The sequence below is a fragment of the Athene cunicularia genome, assembly GCF_003259725.1.
Source record: "Athene cunicularia isolate RWA chromosome 1 unlocalized genomic scaffold, athCun1 chr1_part2, whole genome shotgun sequence".
In the NCBI taxonomy this organism is placed as follows: domain Eukaryota; kingdom Metazoa; phylum Chordata; class Aves; order Strigiformes; family Strigidae; genus Athene; species Athene cunicularia.
Genome location: NW_020799092.1, coordinates 23,545,883 through 23,573,532, shown reverse-complemented (window position 1 = coordinate 23,573,532; position 27,650 = coordinate 23,545,883). Strand labels below are relative to the sequence as shown.

Below are 27,650 nucleotides of genomic sequence, written 5' to 3'. Positions count from 1 at the left end.
AGCTATCTACAAGATGTTCAAAGTGATGTAAATACTGCTGTGAACTAACGGTGTTTTTACAATCCCCTTTTCACCAACTGAAAAGGTGAAGTGAAGCATAAGAAAACGTAAACCAGTGGTCACAGTTGTTTATAGGTATAGCTTTTATTGGTATAGTGTGTGGTTTTAGTTGGCACTGGTACAGTCATCTGTAAAATGGTGTCCACAAGTTAAGAGTAAGAAGTGCTATTTCTAATAAATTCCTAAGTCGGCAAATCATGAGCAGCTAGGCAAAGGGTTATTTAGAGGAAGCAGCAATTATGAGAGGAAGGACAGGAGACTTAAATAAGAGACAACAATACAACAAGTGTTTCTTCATAGTAATTAAAAAGGAAAAGCAGGAGGCTGAACTACTGGCCATTCCTTTAAAACAAAATCACCGTGTCTATGCAGGACAAAAATGTTCAGCTGTACCACTATAATATATTTAAAAAGAACATTATATTTTTCTTTGTACTGATGGTCTTAGTTTACATATAGGCATCAATGATTTATTTCAGTAGCAGGCTACACCTACCTTCTCCACGTGTTTCTGACTGATTAGAAACACTGAAACAGCGAAATCTGTTGTAGTGTTACAGATTAATATTTAGAAATAGATTCTGTTTCATTATATGCTTTGTACTCACGATTTATAGAATAAAGTACAGTAAATTAAGAAAGATGACGTTCTTGGGGTGAATATCAGCTGGTATGGGTTCAGTTCCAGTTTCTGACAAGAACTTACTGGTGCCTTTGGGCAATCCATGTTGTATCTTTATGTATTTTATTTGTCAAGAGGCAGTAAGTATTGTTTTTATGCTTTGCTTGTGTTCTTTCATTAAAATTGGGCCTGGGGCTGTTAGTGCTTACTTGTAAAAGACCTAGCATAACTGGATTCAAACATCAGTTGGGGCTTATAAGTAACACAAATATTCCCCATAGTGTGTTGGTTTTATAATTGTAATTTTTTTTTTTTTTAAAGCTACTATGTTCCTTGAACAATGGAAGCGTTTGCAGATGAGGTTGAGTTACTTCTGGGATTTAACTGGACTGGAAGAAGAAGAAGTAAGTTTCCTCTCCCTATATATATTACTGTATAAATTATTCTATATCTGAAGATATGTATTGATATTTAGAGTTTTCATGAGTGTTCTCCAGGCCGATGTAGTTCATAACTATGTTTTTCTCAATGACTAAAACTGATACAGTTTTGAGTTCCAATGATCATTAATCACTACCTACATCTTACTAGTCAGCACTCTAATTTTAATAATTAATGTTGAAAAGAATTATAAGATACCAGCTGATCATTATTTGCTGAGAATACCCATATGCCATTGTACAGAGTGCAGGAACAGAAAGTTACAGGATAAATGCTTTGTCGTATAGATGTTACTTTGTTATGTATAACAAAAATTATCTGTGATGATGATTGCAACATGTCAGGGGAACATAAATAATGTTTGCATGCAGGTCTGTGCTGTGTCTGTGATGTCTTACGTACACATCCTGAGCTCTGAGTACTCGCCCACAGGGCTGTTGCAAACAACAAATGGGGTTGGTTTCCTGAGAACAATTTTTAAGTGCTTTGCAGTGAGACCATGGGGCTTCTAACTGTACCTGAGCTGACTGAAAAGTGAGACATACTTTCTTATTAGTGTTTACAATATCACTAAATTTGGTTTTAGTTCTGTTCTTAGGCATTGTTTCACATGCCATGACCTATGATCTGTTTAAATTACCAGCTCTTGCCAGAGGACTAATTTCTAACTCTGACTAAAGAGAGTACAGTTAGTAGCTGTAAATATCATACTAAGAACAAGTAGACTTTGGACCTTCCATTACATATCCCCTAGTAATAGATGCCAATGTGTCTCTAGAACAGGGTTATATTTAGTAATTCAGAAATGCAGCAATTAGATTCTCTTTTATTGTTAATAGTGAGCCAAGTACCTGTATGAAAAAATTGAGTGTGCCTTGCTCTCTTCATTGGCTTGAATAAAATGTGGTCATGTTCCTGGAAGGTGAGTTGTAGGCCTACCTTAGTTTGATGGGAGGATTCAAATCCATTCTTCATGTTGCAGCACAGTTCCTTAAAGAGCAGAGCACATACAAGCCTCCAGCCTTGCTACCTGAGTTCAACTCAAACAGGTTGTAGAGGGCAAATAACCTAGAAGAAAAGTAAGCTGAATCATGATCTTCATGATGTAGCATGGTGATAATGTTATTCCACTTTTGTCTATTCCTCAGATAAAAATCATTGGATAAAACAAACAAAAAAAATAACCCTGAGAACAGACAGCAGACTCCAGTATTCACTTATTCCATCACTATCCCAAAATACAGCCTTTAGCAATGCCTTTAGTGTAAGGGAGACCTTGCCAGTACTCCTTCGCTGATGACTTGACTACAACCTCCCCTATTTTGCCTCTGGTTTCTCAGCTTTTTCTCTATCCAGTTTTCTCTCTATCCAGTTATGACATGGGTGATGCTTGGAGTATAACCCAGTACTCACAGTTTGTAAGTTGTGATGCAAACCAAGTGCATCAGCACATCAGAAATTATTGCTTATCCTATGGGCAATGTCATACTGCTCCCTGGGAGAGCAATTTTGTACTAATTACGGTACAAACTGAGAAGCTGGATAGCAAACTCTTGGCTCTGAAACGTGCTTGATGAATCCACCAGATTTTACTGAATTTCAAGTTCGTCACTTGCAGCACAAAATCCTAAGGCTTAGCTCAATATTTGCAAAATACTGTGAAGGAATCTATAGATTTGTGAGGTTCTGTGTTGAAGACCTCTGAAGTGGTAGAAGTTTGTGGACGGGAACTCTGGGATCAGCAAGAATCCTTTGTTTATGACAAGAGAAGGAGTGCCAGATACATCTCAGCACAAGTTGAGGAACTAGGAACGTAGAAACAGAAAATTAAAGCTGGAGTGGACCTTGAGGGGCCATCCCTTGTGCATGATAGGATCAACTCTACTTAATTCATTATTGAAAGATGTTTGTCTAATTTGCTCTTAAATAAATCCAGCAGTGGAGATTTCACTTCCTCCCTAGACAATCTATTCTAATACTTATCTATCTGTACTGCTAATAAGTTTTTCCCAGTGTTTAACTTAAATCTCCTTGTTAAATGTTCTTTTTTTGTTGTTGTTGTTGTTGTTGTTTCTTTCAGCAATAAAAAGATTACCTCTGTCCTATTTTCAGTAAAATTCAACATAATACCATATTTCTCTGTCACCCTTTTTAAAAAAAAATTAACTATCCTCTGCTTTTTCAGTCTTTGTCCTTAAATAATTTTCTAGATGTCTGCTTATTCTTGTTCCACTCTGGACATTTTCTAGTCGATCCAGCTCTTTCTTGAAGAATAATGCTCAAAATGGAGGTGTCTCTTGTCCTGACATCTTAAGCAATAAAACATGCACCGTATCATCTTCTGTCAGCTCTTGGTATTTCAGCAAAAATGCCGGTTAGATCAGGTTTTGTTCACCTTATATCCATTAGATTCATAAAGATGAGGATAAATTTGTAAGACAGATACTGGCATCGTGTTTCAGTGGTGATGAAGTCTTTACCAGTGTTGAATATTATGTTGGAAAAAGGAAAATTGTGTCTGATCAGGTTAGGCTAGAAGGAACTAGAATTGGAGTGCACAGAATCACTTAAGAGAGCAAGAAGGAAAGGGACACGGAAATATTTTGGAAGTTTATAACAGTTTTAAGAATAGATGGGGTTATTTATTATTATCAATTTCTTTAGAAAGAGAAGTTACAGAACAAAACCAGGGAGGAAAACAACCATAAAATTTGAAGAGCTGAGAAGTACATTGTGAGAATTATATTGAAATAAATGCCTTCAGTGTAATCTTTGTGGACTCTTGACTATAAAATTTTCAGTAAAATTACTTTATTGAAACACACTGGGCCAAATCTTTGGCTTCAAAAGAGTCACACGAGAGATTAATTTAGTCCATTTATTTGTAAATATCTTGGCAACAGCAGTCTGAGAAAGCAGACTCCCTAAGGCTTGCTTGCATATTTGCAGCTGGCAGCTGTACAGACTTAGAGGATTTGCGTTTGTGCATCTGAAATCTGCAAAAATATTAGGTAGCGTTGGGTATTAGACTGTAAAATAGATAACTGTGTTGAATGGAAGTTGAGAAACTCATAACTAAATGGGGAGGGAAAGAAAAGAAACAAACCCACACCAGCACCATGAAAACTGACAAAACCTTGGAGATACCCTGAATAAACACTCAACATGTCCTGCCACAGATTGTTTGTGTGACCCAGTCAAACAGGTTGTACACTTGTTTGTTTTGTTAGTTGTGTAATAATAAGGGATATAACCATCAATAAAGAAGGGGTAAGAGGTGGAATAATCCATACCCTCTTCTACTTGTGAAGGAGCTGGTAAAGAAATACTGAAGGACTCAAAGTAATGATGTGGGTAGTAGAAACTATCGGCCTCCCAAGAATCTTCGGAAATTGTATTTCTAAGACTCGGGATGTTCCTGCTTTAGGTTTTTTGGGTTCATTTTTTGGTTCATTTTGCCAACAAACCTGTGTAGACTGAAATAGATACGCAATTATAAAAGAGGAAATCTTCGAATCTGGAGCAGAACTTGGAAGAATAAATGGACAGAAAGTCCACACTGACTGAAATGCCAATGAGTGGAGGACTTGTTACTGTTCAAACAGTCGTATTGTTACACTATTTCAGTACAACAGAGGGGAACTTAGGTGTCTGTCTTCATCAGAAACATGTTTAGTGAGTTACAATTTTAAGTGAAAATCCTGTAAAATGTTTGCAAACTCTAATTCCCAAAGTCTCATTCTACCTTTTGCCGTCTGATGACTTTGAAAAACATTATTATTGAATGCTGAAGGGAAGGCTTTAAGATGCCCTGTGGATTATTGCTGAGTTAAGATAAATTAATAAGGAAGGTAGATGGGGCAAAACAGAATTAAATAGCAAGTGGATGTGGTGACACTAAATATGTTTCCAGATACGTCCCATTCTCTCCTAACTCGATCATGGTTTAACTTGATCTTCTTTATTACATTTTCAAATTTGTTGTGATCTGATTCATTTGATGTTTCACCTTGTCCTCCACCTTACAATTTATAGGAGCTGACTCCTTTTCTGAAGTTCTAATAGTGTCTACTAAAACAATCAGTCTAAGACATTTGTGTTTGCATGAGAAGTGGAGGAGAGAAAAGCAGACTAATAAAATAACAGTGTATTCTCAGCTTAGTCACCTTGGGTAAAAGTAATGGTAAAAGGGGTATGTGTAACTACAAAATTTTGTGTTGTCTCAGATCTCTTTCATCCTCACTACATCCTCAGGTTTCTTGGGCCAATGAGATCTTCAGTTTTGGTTATTTTCCCCAGATGAATTATCTGTCATTTTCCCAATGCCTATTCTGATTTTCCTGTTGGGCTCATTTTTAATATTTCCAAATATTTTTTTAAATATATCCAAATATTTTAGATATCTTCGTATTTTTTTTTTACTAACTTTTCTTGGGTTTTGTCATTCCTTCTAGTGAATCTTCTGTCACCTTCATTAAATTCCTGTTAACACTAATTATTTAGTGATCCTAGGATAGCCCTGATCTTCTGAACAAGTCCTTTCAACATTAGATCTAAGTGCTATATTTAGGAGGATGAGAGTTTTATTAGGATAGTTGGAGAAGGAATGTTGAAAAATGGATGTTATTCCTCAGGCCTTAGGGGAAACTATTTAGTGCCAGCTGTTGCTCCATGAAAGAATTACACATGAAAGCACACTTTAAACTTGTAATTTTTAAACTATAAGAACCAAAGCAGGGGATAATTTCTTTGCTTGTCAAGGAGTTGGTAAAGATATATGATTACATTATTTTTCAGTCCAAGACTGTTGAGCTAGAGATGTGCTACAACATGGTAGGATTCTAGTTAGTTTTCCTTTATTTCTCTTCTACCAAACATATCAACACGCTTTCACTTCTCTTTTATTCCTTTTCCATTATAATGACCTCCTGTGTCCTTTCCAGAGCTGAATTGTCTGCAAACCTCGAAGCTGTCTGATTCCTTATAGGTAGTCTCGATTCCTCAGGATGTTGTGATGGGCCACTCAAAGGTTGGGTCACCCTGGGGTGACCTGAGTTCTCTCATCCTGTAGAGCCCCGACTTCAGAGAGGAGGCTCACATCTTCAGTTTCTCTGGTGTAGGTGCAGAGTTGGGCAGTTGCTTGGAGTGTGAAGCTGTGGAGGAGGAGCTGGACTGGGCTCTGTCAGCCTGTGCAGCACATCTCTCTGCTCTGCTGGTTGTTGCCCTGAGCATGATCATGGCATGGATAATGGAAAATAGGAGCTACTGGTAGAGGAAAGGAGCAACAGGGAGGAAATTCCTGTTTCCTAATAGTTCTCTGCCTTGACTAGTGCATCCCGTATCTTTATCCAGCACTGCCCCTCTAGGAACAGGGACCATCTCTAGGCCTTTCCTTCTTCCTCTCCTCCTTCCCAGTGACACAGGAGATCCAGGTGGGCAAGCAGGCTTTGCCAGCGATGTGCAGAACAGGCAAGATATGGAGTGAGGGTGGCAGATCTGTACTACAAGGGAGCGTTTGTTCTGAGGAAGACAGGTATAAGGGGGTGGAGAGAGACCTTCTCTCCCAGTCTCACAAACCCTGTTTGCCTTTCTCAGGTCCCCCAAAGTCACAGTACCCCCTTTCCTAACTCTCTCATACAAAGGCCTCTTAAACACCATCGTTTTTTCTCAGCCTCTTTTTCCCCCCCCACTCTGTCCTCCTCTGCTGCACCTAACAAAATCAGTTTTCCTGTGCACTGAAGATGTCTTAGGCTGATTCATTATTAGGGAAATTAGACATGCTGACAGCCTCCAAATTAACCTGCTATTGGTGTCAACTAGGAGATCATAATCTGGTCCCAGTTCACGTGGCTGCTCCAGGAACCTCAGCACCACATCATTATGTATTCTCTTGTGTGGGGAAAGAACTTTCTTCTTAAGGAAGTGAGCTTTTTAATTATTTTTTTAATTTTAAATTTAAAATGCACTTGACATTTACTTGTGTGTATGAATGGAGGCTGCCATTTTTTTTTTTAATGCCAGCTGCATATCTAAATAATGTGGAAATGTGTTAAGAAAATTATTTTAATGAACTAGAACAGAGGCCTAAATGTCATTTAGTCTTCTCTAAAGTCTTTTATTGATAGGTCATTTATATTTATTCTGTGATTTTATTATTTTTTTTTTTTCCCAAGAAGTGTCATTGACACAGGAAGATTAATCAAGACTAAAATAAGATGGAAGGAGAAGTAGCTCTACTGTCAATCTGCACAGTGTGCTAAACCCAGTGGAATTTATTTCTAAAAGTACTTCTAAACTTGGGAAAAGCTTTTAAAATTTAAGAACAATACTTCATGAAACTGTTTAATGAAAGCAAAAATTGCCAATTGTTTAAAATAAATGCAAAGTTTCAGGACTCATATTTCAGAACAGTTGTTTCCTATTCTTTAGTTTTTCTTTAGGCTTTTTTATTTTGTTTAATTTCCTTCATTTTCACATGCATATGGATGCTTATAAGTAGTGCAAAATTGTTGCAAATGCATGCTGATGAAAACTCTCCCACATTACACCTACATCAAATACCTGATTATGTGGTGTGAGACAATGTTTTATTGATACAAGTTGCAAATTACCTTACTTTATTGATTACTTTCCAAGAGCACATAACTGTGTGGGTTTTTTTTTTTCTAGATTCAACTACACCTCGCTGGGTCAGAGCTACAGAAATATTTCTCACCCTTGAAAAACATAAACACTTTTTAAAATTTTGAATCTTGACTTCAAATCAGCATAACTCCACTGACTCTTTTCAGATCTCATCTTCCTGCTTCCGTCTTACTCTGCTACATCTACTCCAAGATTAAACTTCTTCTAGGCAGTGTAGAAAGTTTTTGTCATTTTTATGTGTAGGTTTGTGTAAAACGCTTCTGATCTGTAGCTTGTCCATTAATAGTTCATTAAACAATAATGAAGTTCTCACTATCTCTGTAATGTATGTCTATCCCAGCATTTTCAAAGATGTGTATTAAGGCAGACATCTTAAACTGAGATTTTCAAAGGACTCTGAAAGTTAGACATCCAGATTCCATCTGCTCTTCCATAGGAGGTGGGTGTCCAGCCTCCTCCAGTAAATGCATCCAAAATGTAAATTCAGGCACCTGGATTATGTGGCACAGTTTCTAGATGAAAATCAAAACACTTCCTTTCTCTTTAATGTGATTTTTTTTATATATATAAAATTCATGTTTTTGATTAGGTGGCTATCTATGGATTTATTCACCTCAGTTTATAAAATTAGGAGGCTAGGGGTTTTTTGTTGGGTATTTGTGTTTTTTTTTTTTTTTTTTTTTTTTTTTTTTTTTTAATTATTGGCCATGTTATTCTCTGAAGTCTTTGTTTGAAAGATCTAGACTCACAGGGTGAAGCTGCATGAAATGCCTTAATAGTTCACTGATACCACTAGGTAGAGATCCCGTCCCTACTTTCATATTACTAATTCTAATCCACCACCAGAACCCACCGATTAAACCTGTGGAGAAGTAATTCCAAAAATAAAGTAGACTGTGTTTGTGGCGGAGGCAAGCAGTTAATTAGATGTGTTTTCACATAGTATAATCAGGATATTGGGCAGGGGAAAAGAAGCACATGGGTTAGGAAGACCCTTCTAGCTATAGTGACCCATTAAATCAGCTCCTCTGTAACATTCAACCTCATTTATAGATTGCAACTGCATAGCAGTTTAAGCCAGTCTTAACTCCACACTGCCATGGTGCTGCTATCCCAGCCATGCAATCTTGTTCTTCCTCTCACACGCATGCTGGCAGTTATACAACTGAGTTGTGAACAGTTCAGACAGCTGATAGAGCTGAAGGGTTGCTGGGAGTATGAGGGGTAGGAGTTTTTATCCTGGTCGTACCATGCGGCTGCATGTGCCCTGATGTCAGTGTAAGGACAGAAATGGAAATGTGTGGTTAGTGCAAGGTGAAAGCAAGTCTGAGAGCATGGGAGCCCAGCCTTAGACTGGCTTATGCTACTGTGAAACTCAAGCCTCAAATATATAAGATTTTGAGTACAAAATCAACGTTTATGTTTCCTTCAAATAAGTTGTTTTAGTGAACATTCCTGGCTTTAAATACTTCATCGGGATATTTATGGAAAATAATTAAAACAGGCACTGGTACAGCTGAAACAAATTAATAAAGACTGATCAAATATTTAATGGTCAAAGAGATTTTTAGTTCAGATTAGCTAAAGTGTGTATTTCTCTGTGTTAGAGAGGAGCCAATCCTCTAATCTGGATCATGGTTCAATTTGAAAAGTTCACAAAGGTTTGGAAAGACAGTAGTTGGTCAGAATATACACCTTCTCAAACAAGATAATTCTGGATATTATAAAATGTGTGTTATCTTGACTCTAATATATGTGCTTTAAGATATTTTAGGCAGTGTACTTTAGAGCGCTATATAGAGTCCCACTGTTTTACCTCATAAACCAGGTTGCCTGTAAGCCACGGGTTCCAGGTGCACAGAGGCTGAAAGGAAGAAAACTCCAGGGAAATGCAAATTCCAGAAAATATCATAAATAGCCAGTGCTGAGAACACACTATTTCATAAACAAAAATCTGATCTGATATTACCTGGAAGACTGGGCTATTTATGAGACGTCTTTATTGAAATGGGAGAGACTGATAGAGACTTGGAGATCTGGCATGCTGGAAACTTTCTTGCCTTTTATTCACTTACCTTTCTGGTAAGTGAAAGACAGGGAAATTAATATTTGCGTTCTATCTGATAGTTCTGTCCATGGGATTGATATAAGTACTATGTTGTAAGTTGTAAGTTTGATGTGTTGTAAGAGATCATGTTGTAAGTTTGATCTAGAGTTGTAAGTTTGATCTAGAGTTCAACTTTGACAGCTACTTGCCCACTCAATCATAGATCTCAAATCTGTGACCTCTAACCAGCTGTAATAGGATGAATCTACAAAACGTTTGTCTCTTTTGTGCATCAGCGATCTTCTCTTTTAAACTTCTAAGTTTCTTAGGATCACTGTGGTGCATAATGTGTAATACGTAGCCTTGGACCAATGGCAAGTTCAGGGTCCAGTGTCTCATGATTTTAATTTTCCTTAGAAGAGAAATACCTTATCTTAGTTTGAGGAAACTGTTGAATTCTGACCTTGCAAATCTGTAGGATATTTTATCTTGAGACCACGATGTTATGACTTGTGAAACAGCTATTTTAGATCAGATTTAAAGGATTTTGCACTGTTTATTGTATTTCATTTTGTGAGAACTACAGATCTGAAATCCATCCAAAGTACACTCAATCTTAAATATTGACAGAAAAAAATTTCCATAAAAATGCTCCCCTAAAGGGTGGCTCCACAGCCAAGTGTTCCCACTGTTACATATTATCAGACAAACCAAGAAAACAGTGCACAAAGAGGGGGGAAAAAAAAAAATCCCTTCTTTAAGAATATTTTTTCTGAGAAGATGTTTTATGCTTCTATAGTGGCTAAAGTGAGGATCTCAGCCCGTAACTACTTGATACTACCATAGGATAACTAAAACAAAAACCATAAATAATAATAAAACAGACAATTTAAATTTTCTGGATTACAGGTAATATTAGATCAAAGTTAGAGGCAAGAAGGTAAACTGGAAGTCGTTCTACTGGCAATGGGGTGATGCTCTATTTTAATGGGCTAGCATCCAACTTTCCAGCTGGGTTTCTTCTTTATGTTGGTCAGCTCATTTGTTTCAGCAACAACTTGCCATGTAGTAGAATAAGTAATTTTTAGCAAAATTTTCAATGCCATAGTTCAAGGGACATCTGGCTTCACACAATTCCACTTCCTGAGGTAGAAGTATTGAAATGGGTTGGATTTTAATTGAATAATGAACAACAATAACGATGCTAAATTCTGCTATAATTACCCACAAAATGTGATATCTTGACACTGCAATGTCAGCAATTGTTGTTTGGTCCTAGCTTAAGGTCACTTAAAAATCTGATGGCGTATTTCAAAATTTAGTTTTGTGGGTAATCCTCTAAAGCACTACTACTGTTCTTGCTCAATCGGAGCAAGCAAAGGCAATCTATCTAGATATCTGGCAAATATATTTGCATAATATGCCTTATGGGTTCTTGTGTTTTAACTATTTCAGTTTTATGTTGCTTTTAGAAACCTTTGATAGTTGAGTTCCTATGTACTTGGACAGTGCCTTTTGTCTTTTAACATCCCTAAACTTGAAGTAATGTTATCCAAGCTTTTGCTTTAATTTTACATAAATCAAGTTTATTGGGCAAGGGATCTAGTCTGAAAAGATTGTGAACTTCTACCAGTGATCCCTTCATATGTACTGATGTAAAAGTACTTTTCCTTGGATGAGCATCCCATTACTGGGACATTCTAAACAGATCGTTAGTGTGAATGACAATCTGTTCCTTAGACTTCTCCCCCTGCTACCCACTATGTCATCATCATGAGAAACAGAGGGTTTTAGTCCTTGATTTGCAATAATTAACCCTCTTGCAGCAGAGACCAGCTGGGCTCTCTGTTCTGTTCATTCCAAGTTTCCATCTTGATTTAGGGCAGCAGCTGGATTATTCCAGTTTTCATTTGTAGAAACCTTCTTTCCCACCAGTGTGCACCGCTTTGCTGCTCTACTTACGTTCGGCACATTATGTTATCCTAATATGTTCAATGTATTCGCTGTGTTTCTTTGACTTTTCTTAACATGTAAAAATGAAGCGATAGGTTGACTTATTTTTTGCCGATAGCTCCTTTGGTCTCTTAATCTGGGACAGTTTCTAAGGTTCTATTTTTTTCTTATCAATCCAGATGTGTTTGTCATGCATGCTTTGTAAAATTCCATTATCATTTTCTTCCTAAATCAAGGAAAAGTCAAAGAGAGGTTGGCTCACTTATATTCTTATCAAACTGGATCATTACCTACACAGCCTTAAGTTGCAATGTATAGTGGATACACATGTTGTATGTTTGAGGCAAATCCTGGAGAGTGTTCTCGGGGAAAATTCCCACTGACGTCAATATGAGTTTTCTCTGAGTAAAAATTTCATGATTTGGCTCTTCGTTTTCAGGATGGGAATTTTCATTTTCTACTCCGAGCACTCATTTGGCCTCAAAGTACCTTGGCTCACATGGTTTTCAATAAGTGTCTGGCAGCTGTACTGGCAAACTTCCAGCATTGTGGGATTCATATTTATCCCTACATGGACATTTGGCCTTCTTCAAGTCATCACAACTATTTCTAGCTTATTGTCCTAAGTGTAGAACTCCTCTCATTTTCAGACATATAATTGATTCTGAATCACGCTCTTTTTACACTGGAGTGGAATTGTTCCTTCACATCCATCTATATATGATCGGGATCAAATATCTCTAAATCTGTACTGTAAGGAAATGCTTCATGCAATATACTCCTAAAAAGAATGTACAGATACTTGTATTTCATGAAGCGTTGTGGTCTGTTCAGTCAAGGGTAAGATGACTTGGCAAATTCAGTGAAGACAGATCAGCTAATTTTCCAATCCAGATGTAGGTGTATGAAATGCAGTTAAAAGGACATTGAAATGTCTTACTAGGAAAACTAAACATAACTTGACCAAATTTGAACAGAATATGTACTCAAAGCCAAACTGCCAATATCAAAAAAAGTACGTTGCAGTACAATGTTTTGCTTGGCATTTTATTTTCTCACTCTGTTTCCTTTCAAGCCAATTTTGAAAAGTTGTTCTGAACTCTGGCAGCTGCCCCTGGTGTCCCAGAATGCTTTGCTTAGCAGAAAATAAGAAAAAAGGAAGAAAGCCAATTCAGCTCTGCAGGTGCTCTCATCGTGTGATTAGATCCGTTTCTTACAGCTTCACTTATCTCATTTCCCTACTTTCATCAAGCTGTCTCCTCTCATGTAGCCATCCATGCCTGATGCCTTCATCCTTCCTTTATTTAAGTCTAAAGATGTTTCTTCCATCTGACCTCTGAACCTTATCAAAGGAAGCGTGATACAAATTAATGCAAATCAACAAGCTAGTGAAAACTTACAAAACATGAAGATATGTGCACTGACCACATCTTTACACAATTTTTGTTGTACCTTTGCCTTTCCTTTCCCCATCCCGCTCACCACCCTTTCTGCTGCTAATCAGCTTTAGTAATGTCAAAGATTCCCCATGCCTCATGCTTTCCTGGAGTTCCATGTATCGCACTTTTTAAGTATTACAATAACAGTAAACTTTGTGACAAGGAGTGTTATAGTGATTCCTGAACTTCATTCATTGTGGTATTGACTTTTTCGTGAGGCGTAAGTAATGTGAAAGAACTCTGTGATGCAAAGAGTGTCGCTCTGCACCCTTAGAACATGTTTTATTGATTTGAGTAGTACATAAAATTACAAGTATAAAACAATCTGTCATGCTAGCAGTTTCATTATATTTGTTTGGTATGGAATCATAGTGCTAGAGTCTCAGGGGCACAGCAGTACTTGAGCTTTAGAGAAAAAAAAGTTCCTTCAAGTCTCTCATGTTAGTACCAGACTCCCTGCGTGAAATAGAATGCATGTACCATTTGTGGGACTGCCTTTAGGGCAGACATACATATGACTTGTTCCTAGAGTTCAAAAAGATATGGAAATATTAATTTAAGGCAGTTAACGTGTGCTCACGTTTCTGTTCAATATGCCAGGACAATCTCATAATCAGGATTAAAAATACATTGGAAGTCTCACTGTGTCTATGTACTGGTGTGCAACAGAGAATGCTCAAGATGGTGTCTTGATGTAGTGAGAATATTACAAATAACAGAAAAGAGACAGCACATGTATCCCCAAAGGAAGACTGCTGAAGTTCCATGCAACCTTCGTTCTATTGTCCATGAGGATCAATTAATTTTTTTTTTTTAATTTTTTTTAATTCTCTTTATGGCTATCAGATTCATCAAAAAGTGTTATTAAGTCAGTTTGGTGACTGGGCTAATTAAGCATAAATTCTAATTATAATAAGGATAGATGGTAAGACCAATGCCATAGGAATAGCCTTTTTGTGGGAGGCATCAAACCAAATTCCAGGCTCTGAATGAATTCAGATCTTGGCAGGAATGAGGACATACATGGCATTTGTCTTTTTTATGAGCTACTCTCTTTAAAATTGTGGTGTTTGTGCTACCATGCTTAATTTATGCTCTAATTAGGAAAAGAAAAATATTATTTGCAAGCAAACCTTGAAAGGGGTGATCCAACAGCCTGAGAGAAGCGAGGCAGCCCCAGGTCCAACCTGTATTCCCAATAGACCCACGTACATGGAGCACACATATACACCACATACGTGCATATATACATGGCTAGTCACACAAATTACACGGACAGACACGCAGAGGAGGCACAAAACCACAGACAGCACAACGGCCTCATCCTGCTCCTCTCCCAGGCTGAGCAGGATGGGAATCTGTTAGCGAGAATATATTTATGTGTTTATGTACAATGTGGATCCCCCCAGCAACTGGGCTCAGTCAGGCCGCCCAGTAGTTGCCCCTGGGCCCCAGCCCCCCAGTTTCTGGCACCCAAAGATACAAGCCCACAACTTACAGTTGCTCACTCACAGATATATCCTGCTCCCCCAGAGCTGGCTGGGACTTGTCTGGTCCCTCAACACCCAACCCACCCTGGTCTTGACCCTGAGGACACACACACACACACACACACACACACACACACACACTCTCCAGTGTGAGAGCAGTTCCAGCTGATCGCACTCCCAGACACCCCAGGCCCTGTGGTCTCACTGGCAGTTGGCTGGGACTCCCCTGGTTGTCCTGATAGCCAACTGCACCGTGGTCTCATCCTTAGCGACCTCCCTGGCTCCCAGGCACTTCACCTACTTGCCAGCTACTCCAGCTTGATCTCCACTAGCACTTACGTACTCAGTCTCACACCTGCACTTGCCCCAATTGTTGGTGGTCAGAATTCCATACAGACCAGCAAACTATTTATATGTGACCAGCCCTCTTCATCCCCTTATCCCTCTATTTGTCCACAGTTGTTCCTCCCCAAGTGACCTAGATCTCTCCTTTCCCCAACTTTGGTTTCTCCCCTAACTGTCCCATAATAAATCCTGTGCAATCCCTAAATGCTATTCCCCTGCATCCCATAATGTATTCCATACCTCTAGGCAGTGATCCCCCCAGTCCAAGAGGCACTGTGGTGTCGAATCATCTTGATGGCTTGGATCATGAATAAGTGACCAGAACTACTACTATTTTTTTTTTTTTCTCTCTCTCTCTTAACCACTATCACACATTTGGTTGTTTATTTTTTTTTTTATCTTTTCAGGAGCATCCCAGACCAGAGTATGAAATCAAACTGCTGCAGAAAAAGCTGAAACATAAAAACATCACAGCGGAAAATTCGAATGAAGTAATTTTTTTTTTTTTTTTTCTGTCTCTGATGGATAGTTTGCAAAAGGCACATTTTGGTGCTCTCGGCCTTGTGAGCTGCTTGCTAGGGTTCTGGTGTTATACAGCCCTGCAGTGCCATTGAAAGGCTTTGAGGTCATCTCTTTGCTAGCTCTGCAAAGTAAAGCAATTTGTATAGGAACAGAGCTGACAGGCGGTTCGGGATCTAATCTGTAGAGCGATGGATGATTAGTAAGATAATCACCACAGGAATTGTTATAGCAATGACCTAGAATTCCAATACTTTGTGGACAGTAGAGAACACAGCTTTTATTATAGTGATTTCATTTGCATAGGTATCATTGGCATCTTTAGTCACATTGCAGTTACACAGTTGTGCAGTTTTGATAGCATGTCCAGTATAAATGAAAAATAATTAGTATATCATTTTCAGATTGAAGTGTGTTTAAGCTTTCTATGGCTATTTCAAACCTAAGAACAAGCACTTTTTCCCCCCATTCTCCTCTTGTAAAATGCTGGTTGAAGCCTATTTCCTAAGCACTTATAAGTCATTAGTAGACTTTCACAGTTAGGCTTGGTTAACCATTGCTTATTCCATGCATGCCACATGTGCCAGCAAAGCCAAAGCATTCCAAAACTACGTCCAGTTTCCAGGTAGAAGGAAACAGCTTAATTTGTTTAAACATTGAGAACCAGTATCTGAAGTGGAGAATACTCCAGTTTTCAGCTGGGTCCAAAAATTTAGCCTTGAAGCTTATGAAAGAACTTAACTATCCCTTTCTTCTCCCGATCACTGTCAAGATTGTGAAGTGTTTGCAGCGGATCTTTGATCTCAGTGAGACTGCCCAACCAAACTCCACAGAAGACTTGCCCAATATGAGCAGGGACTCGCACATGGCAGTACGGGGAGGTCTTCCCTTACACATTATACAGTTCTTTAGGCCTTCCAAGTGAGGGATCAAAGACTACAGAACATGGATAAAGCAGCTGCTGCTGTTCAGCTTTTTCTGACTTTAAGTGAAATCTGGAAACAAGTCAGTGATTGATGCTGTAGAATATTAGACTTCTGTAGTCATGAGGTGGTGATGGATGATTATCTTAAATGAGACACAGAAATCACAGCATGATATATTAGACATTAATTTAAGGTAAAAGCAAGCAATAAAAAATGCTAAGAGCATAGATAGAAAATGAGGAAAAATGTAAAGGTCCAGTGCTATGAAAATTGGAAGAACTCCTTTCAGACATCCAGAAGGGAAAGGCTTTTCTGGAATATTTTTTTTCTCCAATTACTCTTTGTGCCCGTGTAGATGGAAAAATAGCACTGAGAAAAAATACTTGCTTCAAGTTTTGGGTGTATCTGAATGTAGACTTTCTCCTATGTCCTTATAAGAGACAAAATCCTATTTTGGAAATTGATGTAGGCATTTTGAACTGCAAACCTCCTGATTTTTGATGATACCTAATTCTGAAGTAATTTTGGAAAAAAAAAATAAATGTATAGAGTCATTTAAGTACTTTCTGGAAAAGTTTCCCATAGTCATCTCAATCTCTTCTCTAAACTTCATTAAAATTTAAAATGCTTTGACATTTGCCATCAAACAGTTACTCATAGGGAGCAAACAGGTTTTTTATACAGCAGAATATTTCATTTGGGTTGATTAAGGTAAATTTCTAATAAATGCACTTCATCCTGCAACATACTGACTACCATTTCTCCTCAAATTACTGAAATATATTTCAAACATCTGAGCAGTTTTTCATCAGTCAACATTTTGCTTACTTAATTCTTTTTTTTTTTTTTTTTTTTTTTAATTATTTCCTTCAAATTCTTTCCAGCAAGCAGAACATTTGTCTGGATTTGGAAGATGTGTTGCTCGGTGGTTTATCCCTTGATGTCTTATGATATTACAAGGACATGACATGTTTGTGTGAGACCTGCCGAAGATGGAAACGGGCAGTTTGTTAATTGAACTGTTGTGTTTAATGTAACTGCGGAAATGTACCACTACATTTTGCTTCGGAAGTTCCTGAAAAGTTGGACATTAAAACTGATGAGTATTTAAGACTGCAATAGTTCTTCTGCCTAATTTTTAGAGGTTTTATTATTTTCTTTCTCCTCCTTTGGATGGCTGTATATTATGCTCATTGCAAGACCATTAGCTCAGGAGCTTTTGCATGGCAGGTTAATATTAAGGAACAGGTTTCTGTGAGGTCTCTGGCTCAGTATTTCTGTCTTGTTGGGTCAAAGCCAGGGTACAGGACTTTGTCATATTAATAGTGCAGATCTAGTGTTTGGACAGGCATCAAAGCAGAGGTCTCTCTGTAGTTAAAGATTCGGTCCTCCTAATTTCTTGGTTTTGTATGAATACGCAGATGCCTGTGAGGTCTCAGTCTCATCATATCTTGGTTGACAGTCTGTCATGGCATAAGTTTCTCTGAAGTTCTTGCTTGAGTATTTTTAGCTGACTAGCCTAATCTAGCGTATCTTGTGGGTGTAGCTGGTCAGCAACTGTAGTGTGCTGTGTTGATATCAAAGGACACGCTCTGGCATCACTGCCTAAAACTTCTCATTGCTTACCTAATACGAAGTCAGAAGTCTCCAGTTCAGCAGCTGTGACTTCTTGGGATAGAAATGATGCCAAAGCTGTGGCTGTTGTGAGAATACTGATTTAGAGCTTACTTGAAGGCATATATTTCTATAAAATTACTGGCTTGTTTCCAGTATGTTAATTCCCCTGTTCCGGTGAGGATGTGAGTAGCTTTATGGCAAGAAACTGAGCTTTTATGTGGAAACCACTGTGGATGGTGCAATTTTTTTCCTTGCCTTATTCCAACCCGGAGTCCTTGTGAAGCTAATTGGGTTATTTTTGCCACGAAGGGATAGGGGTTTGGTTATGGGCTGGTTTTGTGATTGCAGAAGATAACTGACACCACTTACTGTCTTAAATGATAACTTGGGAATACCTGCTAAGAGGAAACCTGCTTCAACGTACAGCTTTCCTTGTCTGCTGTTGAAGTCATTAACTTTAATGAGTGTGAAGATGCCCAGCACCTGTCAGAGCCAGTAAACATATGAGTCACTCTACCCAGGCAACAAATTCCAAATCACCTTGATGAGACTGGCAATAGAAAGTATTACAGGTCTAATGTATTACTTGCCCAATGGGGTTTGTGTTATAGGATACAGCTTTCATACAAATATTACTTAGGGTATTTAGGCTACTGTAATGAACAAAGAATAAGATTTCAGCCTACACCACCCTGTGTGGTGCAGGCTGTTTTAATAAATAATTTATTGGTTATTTTGAGAGTGGGAAAGAAACTGTGAGGGCTCAGAGCACTTCACAAAAGATTGGTGTGAAGTTTCTCTTGCAATAACACACCTAGGTTCTACTAGTTCAGTAGCAAATACATTTAAAGCTAAATGAATTAAAAAAATTTACATTAAATGCCTCAGGTTAGGTAGCAAATGCGTAAACAGACAGTCCCTATAATTTATGACATTTGTTTAGAAAAATGGTGAGTTTTAAGGGACTGATTCTGGAAACCTTCAGTGTTGTGTCTTATAATCAGTAGCACTATCTGATTCCTTGTGATCACAAAAATAAAGGCTTGCAATGTAGAACTTCTTGATTCCTGTACATAAAGTCTTCTTTATCCTGGCAGCAGAGATGGAGGCTTATGTGTGCGTGTATGAATGCATGTGTCTGACAAAACATTCGTGCAAATATGGCAGATGCAATTTTTGTAATAGAGCCATTCATATTATTTTTGTTCTTGTTTAATGCACCATAATAACATGGAAGATGTGGATAGAAATATTTAACGAATAGGGTAAAAACTGTATCTGCAGAACGTTAACTAAAAAAAAGGTGTTGAAGAGTTGTAATCTTCTGACAGGTTGTTCCTCTCTCTGTGCAAGAATAATGTTGTCAATGGAAATACATGCAGGTCAGGAAATGAAGATTGGTCTTGTGCCTGAAAACATGCAGATGAGACTGGATCCAACTCTCACTGGGGCTGGTGGAAAGAAAGCCTTCCAGTCATTGCTGGGAGAGATGGATCAGGCCCTGACTCCTTTTCATTAAATGTCCAGCTGATCTGGCAAACGTGACGCAACGTCATATATATTCTTATCTTTCATATTTGGCAGGAAACCAAGTAACTTATTCTACATATTTCTCAAGGAAAATTTTCTTTATAGAAAATTTCTCTTGGCTCGTGTCCTCTAACTTGGAGCAAACCCTGGGAATAATAGAATCTGAAATTCTAGCTTGCCTTTAATTTTAAATATGAAAGTGGCAGAATAAGTTATTTAAATTTTTAATTCAGCTGGTAATTGAAACTAAATAAATATTTCATTCTGAACCATTGTTTCAGTTAACAACTGAATTAAAGCAAGCTTGGTTGGAGAGGAAAATCTCTAGTGTAAGGATGACACAGCTAAATATAAAGTAGAATTTTATATTGCTGATGAATACTTTGTATAGATATTTTAAAAATTTCAGCATTGCAAAACATGAAATGGTAATTCTTGCTAATAATTGGTTCCTTACCCAGTTTTGCATAAGCAAATCTCCAATAAGGCCTCAGAAACACTTCAGGACCCACTTCTTTACTAATGAAGTCCTTGATCAAAACAATTAAAGAAAAAAAATACTTAAAAAAAATGTTAGCTGTAACTCTGCAGTAGAAAGCAAGATAATTGATCATAAATACTAAGTTGAACAATCAGAACTGTAAAATAATTGTGAATAAACCCAGAGTTCCTTAGTCACTAATACTGACAAAATATATTTTAGCATTTATTGGCCTTAATATTAATGTTATAAACCCACCAATTTTGATCTAGTATTTCTTAAATTGGCTGGTGTCTTTCCAACCTCTTTCATTGCTTTACTTTGACAAATAACTTCACTTTCCAAGCATACGGGATAGTAACAGAAACATGTAGTAACTGTTGTTTTGTTTTTTTTTTTTTTTTCAACTTTTTCCTTGCACCATTAACTTCTGAAAATAAAAAATGGAGAATGAGTGAAGATGAATAAGAACACTTATGACAATAATTTTAGAGAGATTCTGACTCTGTTGTCCCAATATTTGGCTCACTAATTGGATCAAGTCACATTTGATGGGTAAATGTTCTAATTCTGATTATTTTAATGTTTATTTGAATTCTGAGTTACACCAGTTTTATATCAGAGTATTCATAACCATAATTTTTGTCTTGAAAAGACTGCTGACCCGGTCTCTCAGTGTGTTCTTATTTAGATGTGTGGGTTCTTTGACTATAGTGTATTTGATGTGTATTCTATCCCTATTGTAGTCTTGGATTTTGGTTATATTTGTATGCAACAGTGTAAAAAATACAGCTAAAAATGTCCCACTTGCTCCCTGTATTTGAAAATTTGAGGTAGGGTTTTCTCATTTGTATCAAATAAATGAACCCAAAGTATAGGCGCAGTTCTGTGCTCCAATATTTAGAATTATATATCCATGCAGCCTTCAGAAGGAGGTAGCTCTTCCAATACTCTTGCTATGAAGAAAGAAAATGCTTAGAAATATACTATCATAGAATAATTCAAGTTGGAAAGGCCTTTGGGATTTTATCTAGTCCAAACTCCTGCCCAAAAGAGTGTCAGCTATGGTATCGAACCAGGTTGCTTAGGATATTATCCAGTCAAGTCTTGAAAACCTTCAAGGATGGAAATGGTAAAACCTTTGAACACTGCCTGACTGTCCTCATGGTGTAAAAGCTTCTCGTGATATCCAGCCTGAACCTCTCTTGGTTCAGTTTATGCCCATTGTCTCTTCTCCTCCCAGCGTGCACCACTGTGAAGAGCCTGGCTCTCTCTTCTTGATGACCTCCTTAAACAAGGCAAGCAAGCCCCGTTCCTCAGCCTCTCTTCATGGGACAAATGTTCTAGGGCCCTGTGCTGAACTCACATAAATTGGGCAACATATTTTTTTTCTACTTGGAGGGCTCAAAACTGGACACAATATTTCAGATGCAGGCTACTGAACACTGAGAAGTGGAAATAATCACTTCCCTGGATCCTCTGGTTAAGCCCAGGGTGCTGTTGGCCTTTTCTGCCAGGACACATTCCTGCCTCATGTTCAGCTTGCTGTCTGCAGAGACACCGGAGGGCCTTTTCAGTAGAGTCTACTATTGCAAGGAGTTTTCCATTTTAAAGGCAAGTCTTTGCATTTGTCCTTATTGAATTTGACGAGGTTTGTATAGACCCATTCCTTCAGCCTGTCCATATTGAATTTGATGAGGTTTGTATAGACCCATTCCTTCAGCCTGTCCAGGTCCCTCTGGATGGCAGCCATGCATTTGATCATATTGCTCGATCTCTCCTGATTCTGATGTCATTTGGAAACTTGATGAGCAAGCATTCCATCACCTCCTCCAGGTCCTTCTTTAAAAATGTTAAACAGGGCAGTCCTGGTATAGACCCCAGCAGTTCTCCAGCTGTTACAGGTCTCTACAGGAGGAGACTCGTTAGCTAATACCCTCTGAGCCAGGCCATAGGACTTGCGTTTTGCTGAAGTTAAGACAAATGACATTGACGAGTCTCCTCCCATCCACAAGTCTAGTAATTTTCTAACAGAAAGCAATCAGGCTGGTGCATCGCGATTCACCTTTGGTAAATCCATAATGAATATTTGCAAACACTTACTTCTTCTTTAAGTGCTCGGAAATGAGTTTCAAAACCACTTTCCAGGAGACCAAACTGAGGCTGACTCCTTGATTGTCTTTTTGTCCTTTCTGTGAAGATGAATAAAAAATTGTTCTTTCTCCAGCTGTCAGGGCCATTCCCTGATCGCAGTGTCCTTCCAGAGATGATGGAGATTAACCTTGCTCCTCTGGCTTCCATTCCTCTTCTCCAAAGTTACAGGTAACCCAAAATCACTGCTTATCTTTTCTAAAGGAATAAATCATCATCGTTTTGTCTAGACATCAAAATTGGTGTTTAACGAGGAATACTGGATGCTTTTTTATTCAACTGTTGGAGGCTGAACAGTGAAGATCAGAACCAGGATTTTAAGAAAAAGGTAGTTTACGCTTGTGAGACTTTCTGCCAAAATAAAAATTAGTGGTCTTTTTCAGAAGAACTTTGAACCTAGAAATGAGAGAAGGCAGGGCTGATATTTGTTCATCTTATTTGTGTTACTTACTAAGATTTTGGCTCAGGGAAACATTCTTTCTAGGGCAGCACTATAGCTTGTGTTGTTTAATCATGTAACTGGGACTGAAGCATACGATTAAAGTGAAGCACATGCCTCAGAGTCCCGAATACAGATACAATTAAGTGCTTTTTTGAATTGAGGCCTAAGCTTCTTATTGTCAACATTAAAGATGATGCAGGTCTCTTTCCTATTAAGCTGCACAGAAAGACTCATTCCTACAGGTTGTATTCATCAGTACTTAAAATTAATGGGTAGTCTGCCTGAGTAAGTAGTAAAGTATTAGTCCTTAAGTCTGCAGTTACTGCAGATGACTTACTATCACACTGTACCCAGTTAAAGACTATAATAGCAGGTTAGAGGATTACAGCCAAGTCTCAGTTTGAAAAATAAATCTCCAGAATTGTTCTGGGTTTTAATTTAATGCAAATACTTGAACTTAAGAAAAAGTAGAGTATTTCCCTTTCCTGTGTGCTGGTGACAAACTCCTATATCTTGAAGTACATTTTTTTACCTTCTATTGAGCATATTTATAAGGTAAATTTAACGCTATTAATCTCCAAGGTTAAAACAGAAGCCCAGATTTGAGACAAAATTTACACAAATTGGCTATGGCAACAACAGTCAGTTAAGTTACCTGCCAAGAATTTTTTTATTTGATACATACTGAAATCCTGTCTGCAATTTTTAAGAAATAAACTGCATTTACATTAAATTCCTTTGGGCATACATCCTATGAAGATGAAAATTCCACATACTCCAGGCTTAAAGAGCTAAAAAAGTCAGTTTGAAGTGCTCAACTACTACCACTATTACCACGCTTAATTGAAAAATACTTGCCTGCTGATCTGCTCATTTTCATGATTCTCTTAATTTAGGGATAAGATTGGAAGCTCCTTCAGGTCATAGTATTTCATGTAATAGATAAACCTGAATTCAAGTCAACTTTTTCTCCTATTGATGTCACCTGGGCATTGTACAACTGAATTTAGGGAGAGTAGACATTTAATTATTACACACAATGCCAGATTCACTGCTTTTTTTTCAGTCTCTATTGTTCATGTAGTGAAAATGTAAAGCTTGTTTGGATGCGTGGACTAAATTTAACAGTTTCCAAATGCATACTCTAACTCTAGGCTCAGAGACTAGTGCATAGCTAAGGATATAAATAAAGACGGAATATTACATTTTTAAATAGTGAAAAGAAACCTCTAGTGCATCTTCTGTTAAGGAGTCCACTGAAAGATGGTGGAGTGGTATCTATGTGCCTTTAGCTATGCCTTTGTAGGTAAGCATAACTATTCAAAATTCAACCCGCCATATGATTTTTTTTTAAATTTCCATGAAATGAAACCAGAAAAATTAAAGGAGCTTTTCTGACTGTCTGATGCCAGAGCGCAAGAACAGTTTTAAGGTTTACTGCTATCTTTGGCCCAATTGCCAAATTTAGCTAAAATCTTATGATTAAAATTGGTCTCATGTTTAAAATGGCCATCTTACTGGCATGGCATCTGTGTAAACCCTTCCCCTCCAACCCCTCTCCCTCTCAAACAACAATGAAGATCATCCTTATGGGTTTAAAATGGGATGGTCCTTTGAACATCAGTCTGGAATCTTCCATAACTCATAGACACCAGTCGCCATCCTTTCTGGCATAACAAATTACAGTGGTTTAGAGAAAGCATAGACAAGTGGACCTAGTGCTGCACTCCGTTTTGCATCATTTGGACCCGATTTTTCTGTTCTGTGCTTGATTTTCTTATTGAGATGAATTGCCTGGAAAATAGGTCAGACCACATTTCTTATAACAACTTAAATACCATTTTGACAGTGTTGATGCTTGTCTTTCACGTTGCAAATAGATCTTGAAAAATTAACCTTCACTTTGAAAATAGTTACTATTGCAGTCAGACTGCTTTGTTTTGCAAGTGCTGTATTAAAAATACAGCTTCAGTTCTGCCTTCCTATTCACAGAATCACAGAATCGTGAAGTGTGTTGCCTGCAGATTGAGAGGGGGCATCCTTCCTCTCTACTCAATGCTGGTGGTACTCAGCTGGAGTGCTGTGACCGGTTCTGCACCTCCCCGTACAAGAGGAGCGTGGGCTTACTGGAGGGGGTTCAGTGAAGAGTCACTAAGCTGATTAAAATATTGGAGCATCTGGCACACCTCTGGATGAGCCTTTGAGAAGCTGAGGGCTGAGATTGGAGAGAAGGCTCAGGGGGATTTATTTCATCAACAGGTCCAAATACCTGAAGGGGAGGGATTAAAGAAGATGGACCCAGCCTTGTGTCCAGTGGAGGACTAGAGGTAACGGGCACCAACTGAAATACAGAAAGTTCCATTGAAGCATAAAAACGCTCTTACTGTGGGTGGTCAATCAATGGAACAAGGTGCCCATATAGTTTGTGGAGTCTCCATCCCTGGAGATAATGACAGCTTAACTGGGCAAAGGCCTCAAACGTGCTCTAACTGACCCTGCTTTAAGCAGGGAGTGGGACTAAGATGATCTCCAGAGGTCCCTTCCAACTCCAGCTGTTGTGCAATTCTGTGAAGTGTAGGAAAGAAACGATCCAAACGAGTGCAGACAAATTGGTTTGACCACAATAGGAATATTTTGAAAGAAAATGTAATTTGAGCTTTACTAGAAGTACCTGAGAAATGGGACAAAATGTAACGTGGGTTTACTAAAGGCAGATTAATAACCATGCCATCTCAACTGATGTCTTTCTTGAATGATATAATTGATTCCCCAAGGAAGCGAAACGGAGTGTACTTCAGTAAACCCACATAGCGTTAAGCCACAAGGGGAATATCACATATTTAATGGGTTATAAATCAATATATTTCACTGGAACTGACTGGAGGAATGGTTATTAGAATTTTCATAAAAAAAGACAAAAAGGGAAGTCTGATTTTTAAAATTGTGAATTTGGTAATGCAACTACAGTGCCTTCCAGCCTCTGCTGTTTGGTGCTTCAGGCCTCGTTCTTCTCTGCTGTTCTTCATGGGATGTTTTTCCATCATTCCTTTTTTTTTTTTTTTTTTTTTTTTTTTTTTTTTTTTTTTTTTAATGAACCAAACATAAAGCACAGTGTGCTGCCAGTAAGGAGGGCAGATGCTTACCCAGCCCAAGGAGAGAGAAGAGCATCTCTCTGTGGGTATCTGAAGAGGGGGAGTCCTGCACACTCTGTATGCCTTCCTATCTTATTTCTGGCAAATAGCAAGGGGCCAATTGCATATTGTTATCAGTGCAGGGCTAGAGGAGATGATCTCCTTGTTTTTAGATGTTTACAGGACTACCTGTGGAAGAGATGGGCTTAGAACTCAGGCCATGTCCAGTTGGTGGTCTTTAATTTATTTCTCTGGTTGCTTTTCCACTGTGTGCACTTCAGGTGGTACACCACAGGGCTTTTTCCTCTTTATTGTTGTTGTCCCTTCTGATCCTAATATTTCTTTTTTTTTCCCCTCAGTCTACTTTTCCACACAAACCTACAGCTGAGTCTTTCAAAGTGCATGACATGGCTTCTTTTTCTTTCTGTGTCATCTTTCCATAGGTTTAAGTGTATACCTGTTGATTCATCCAGGTGAAATGAAATAATCAGGCTGTGTAGTGGAAAAGGTGTCATGCTGAATTTGTCTGTACAAACTTCAACACGTATTTCTTCTCCTCTGTGTCTTTAAAGGGACTTAAAATTGCTGCAGAATTGAGAATAGCTTGCTTGAAAACAGCTAATGTGGAGAATGTGGGAAATTTTGCAGGTGATCTGATCATTTTGAAAATGTCTGAGGTTCTAAAGCTTTCAAATGTAGATAAGTCCTCTTCTTGACAGATTTTGTTTTCCCATGTGTATGATATCACAAAAATATTTGTTCCTTAATTATTCCTACCCCAGGCTTGTTCAGTTACAGAAACAAGCACAGCATGGCCAGGTTCTGCTACTCTGTTCTTCAGGATTTAGAAGGCTCCCATATTAAAAAGCCAAGCTTTCATTTACTTTCATTTATTCCAGTGTAAAATTAGTGTTGATGAAAATTAAGACACTTTTCACCTAAGCAACAAGCCAGGGAATATCACAGACTTTTAAGACTACTTTTGCTGTTTAGTTTCTCCTTATGAAATGGAAAATCTAGAGCAGATTCAGAGAGACAAAATCTGAATCAGAAAAATGAAGTCAAGAACAAATTTGATTCAGTGTTTTAACAGGTTGTAGAAGAAAGTAGACAATTGGCATTTTGGTTAACTTCCAGAATGGCTAAGATTAAATAACTAATGAAATGTACATTTAAGCATAATTTTTTTTTTTTAATTTTATTTTATTTTTTTTTTTAAATAAAATAGAAGTGTGTTTTTCTAGTGGTAAGCGATGGTCCAAATGGGTTTGTATGGGAGCTGGAGCATTACCAGCCTGAGCAATTAAGGTGCAGAGTTAGAAGCAGGACTAAAGTCTAAGGACAGAAAAGGATATCATGACAGAATAAAAATAATCACAAGCTTTTGAAGAAAAGAGTAATTATGAACAACTTCCAGAGCATAATTGCTATCCATTTAGGAAACATAAGGCCAAAAGCAATGTAGACTGAACTTGTTCAAAACCTGTAGTTGTGTAAGTAGTGAAGAGTGAATAAAACTTGCTACAGCATTCTCCCATCCCATCTCCTTGTGCCAGTTTTTTGTAAGGAAGAAAAAACCTTATAGGTGATGAGGCAGAGGGGAAGACTGTGCTCCAAGACAATTAATGCTATCCAAGACAATTAATGAAAATTAAAATTAAAAGAAAATTAAAAATTAAAAAATTAAAAAAAAATTAAAAGAAAATTAATGCTATCCAAGACAATTAATGCTATCCAAGACAATTAATGCAATTAATGATTTTGTAACCATGCCATGACACATTGTTACAACAGCAGAAATATATATATAT

General features: G+C 37.9%; 1 protein-coding gene across 1 annotated transcript in view; it reads left to right on the top strand.

Annotated features, from left to right (window-relative positions):
• Positions 1 to 27,650, top strand: part of ANO2 (anoctamin 2) — a 192,591-nt gene that overhangs the window by 80,422 nt on the left and 84,519 nt on the right. Inside the window, exons 13-14 of the mRNA XM_026862090.1 lie at positions 1,004 to 1,086; positions 15,450 to 15,533. Coding sequence (XP_026717891.1) covers positions 1,004 to 1,086; positions 15,450 to 15,533 — 167 coding nt within the window. The remainder of the gene's footprint in view (positions 1 to 1,003; positions 1,087 to 15,449; positions 15,534 to 27,650) is intronic.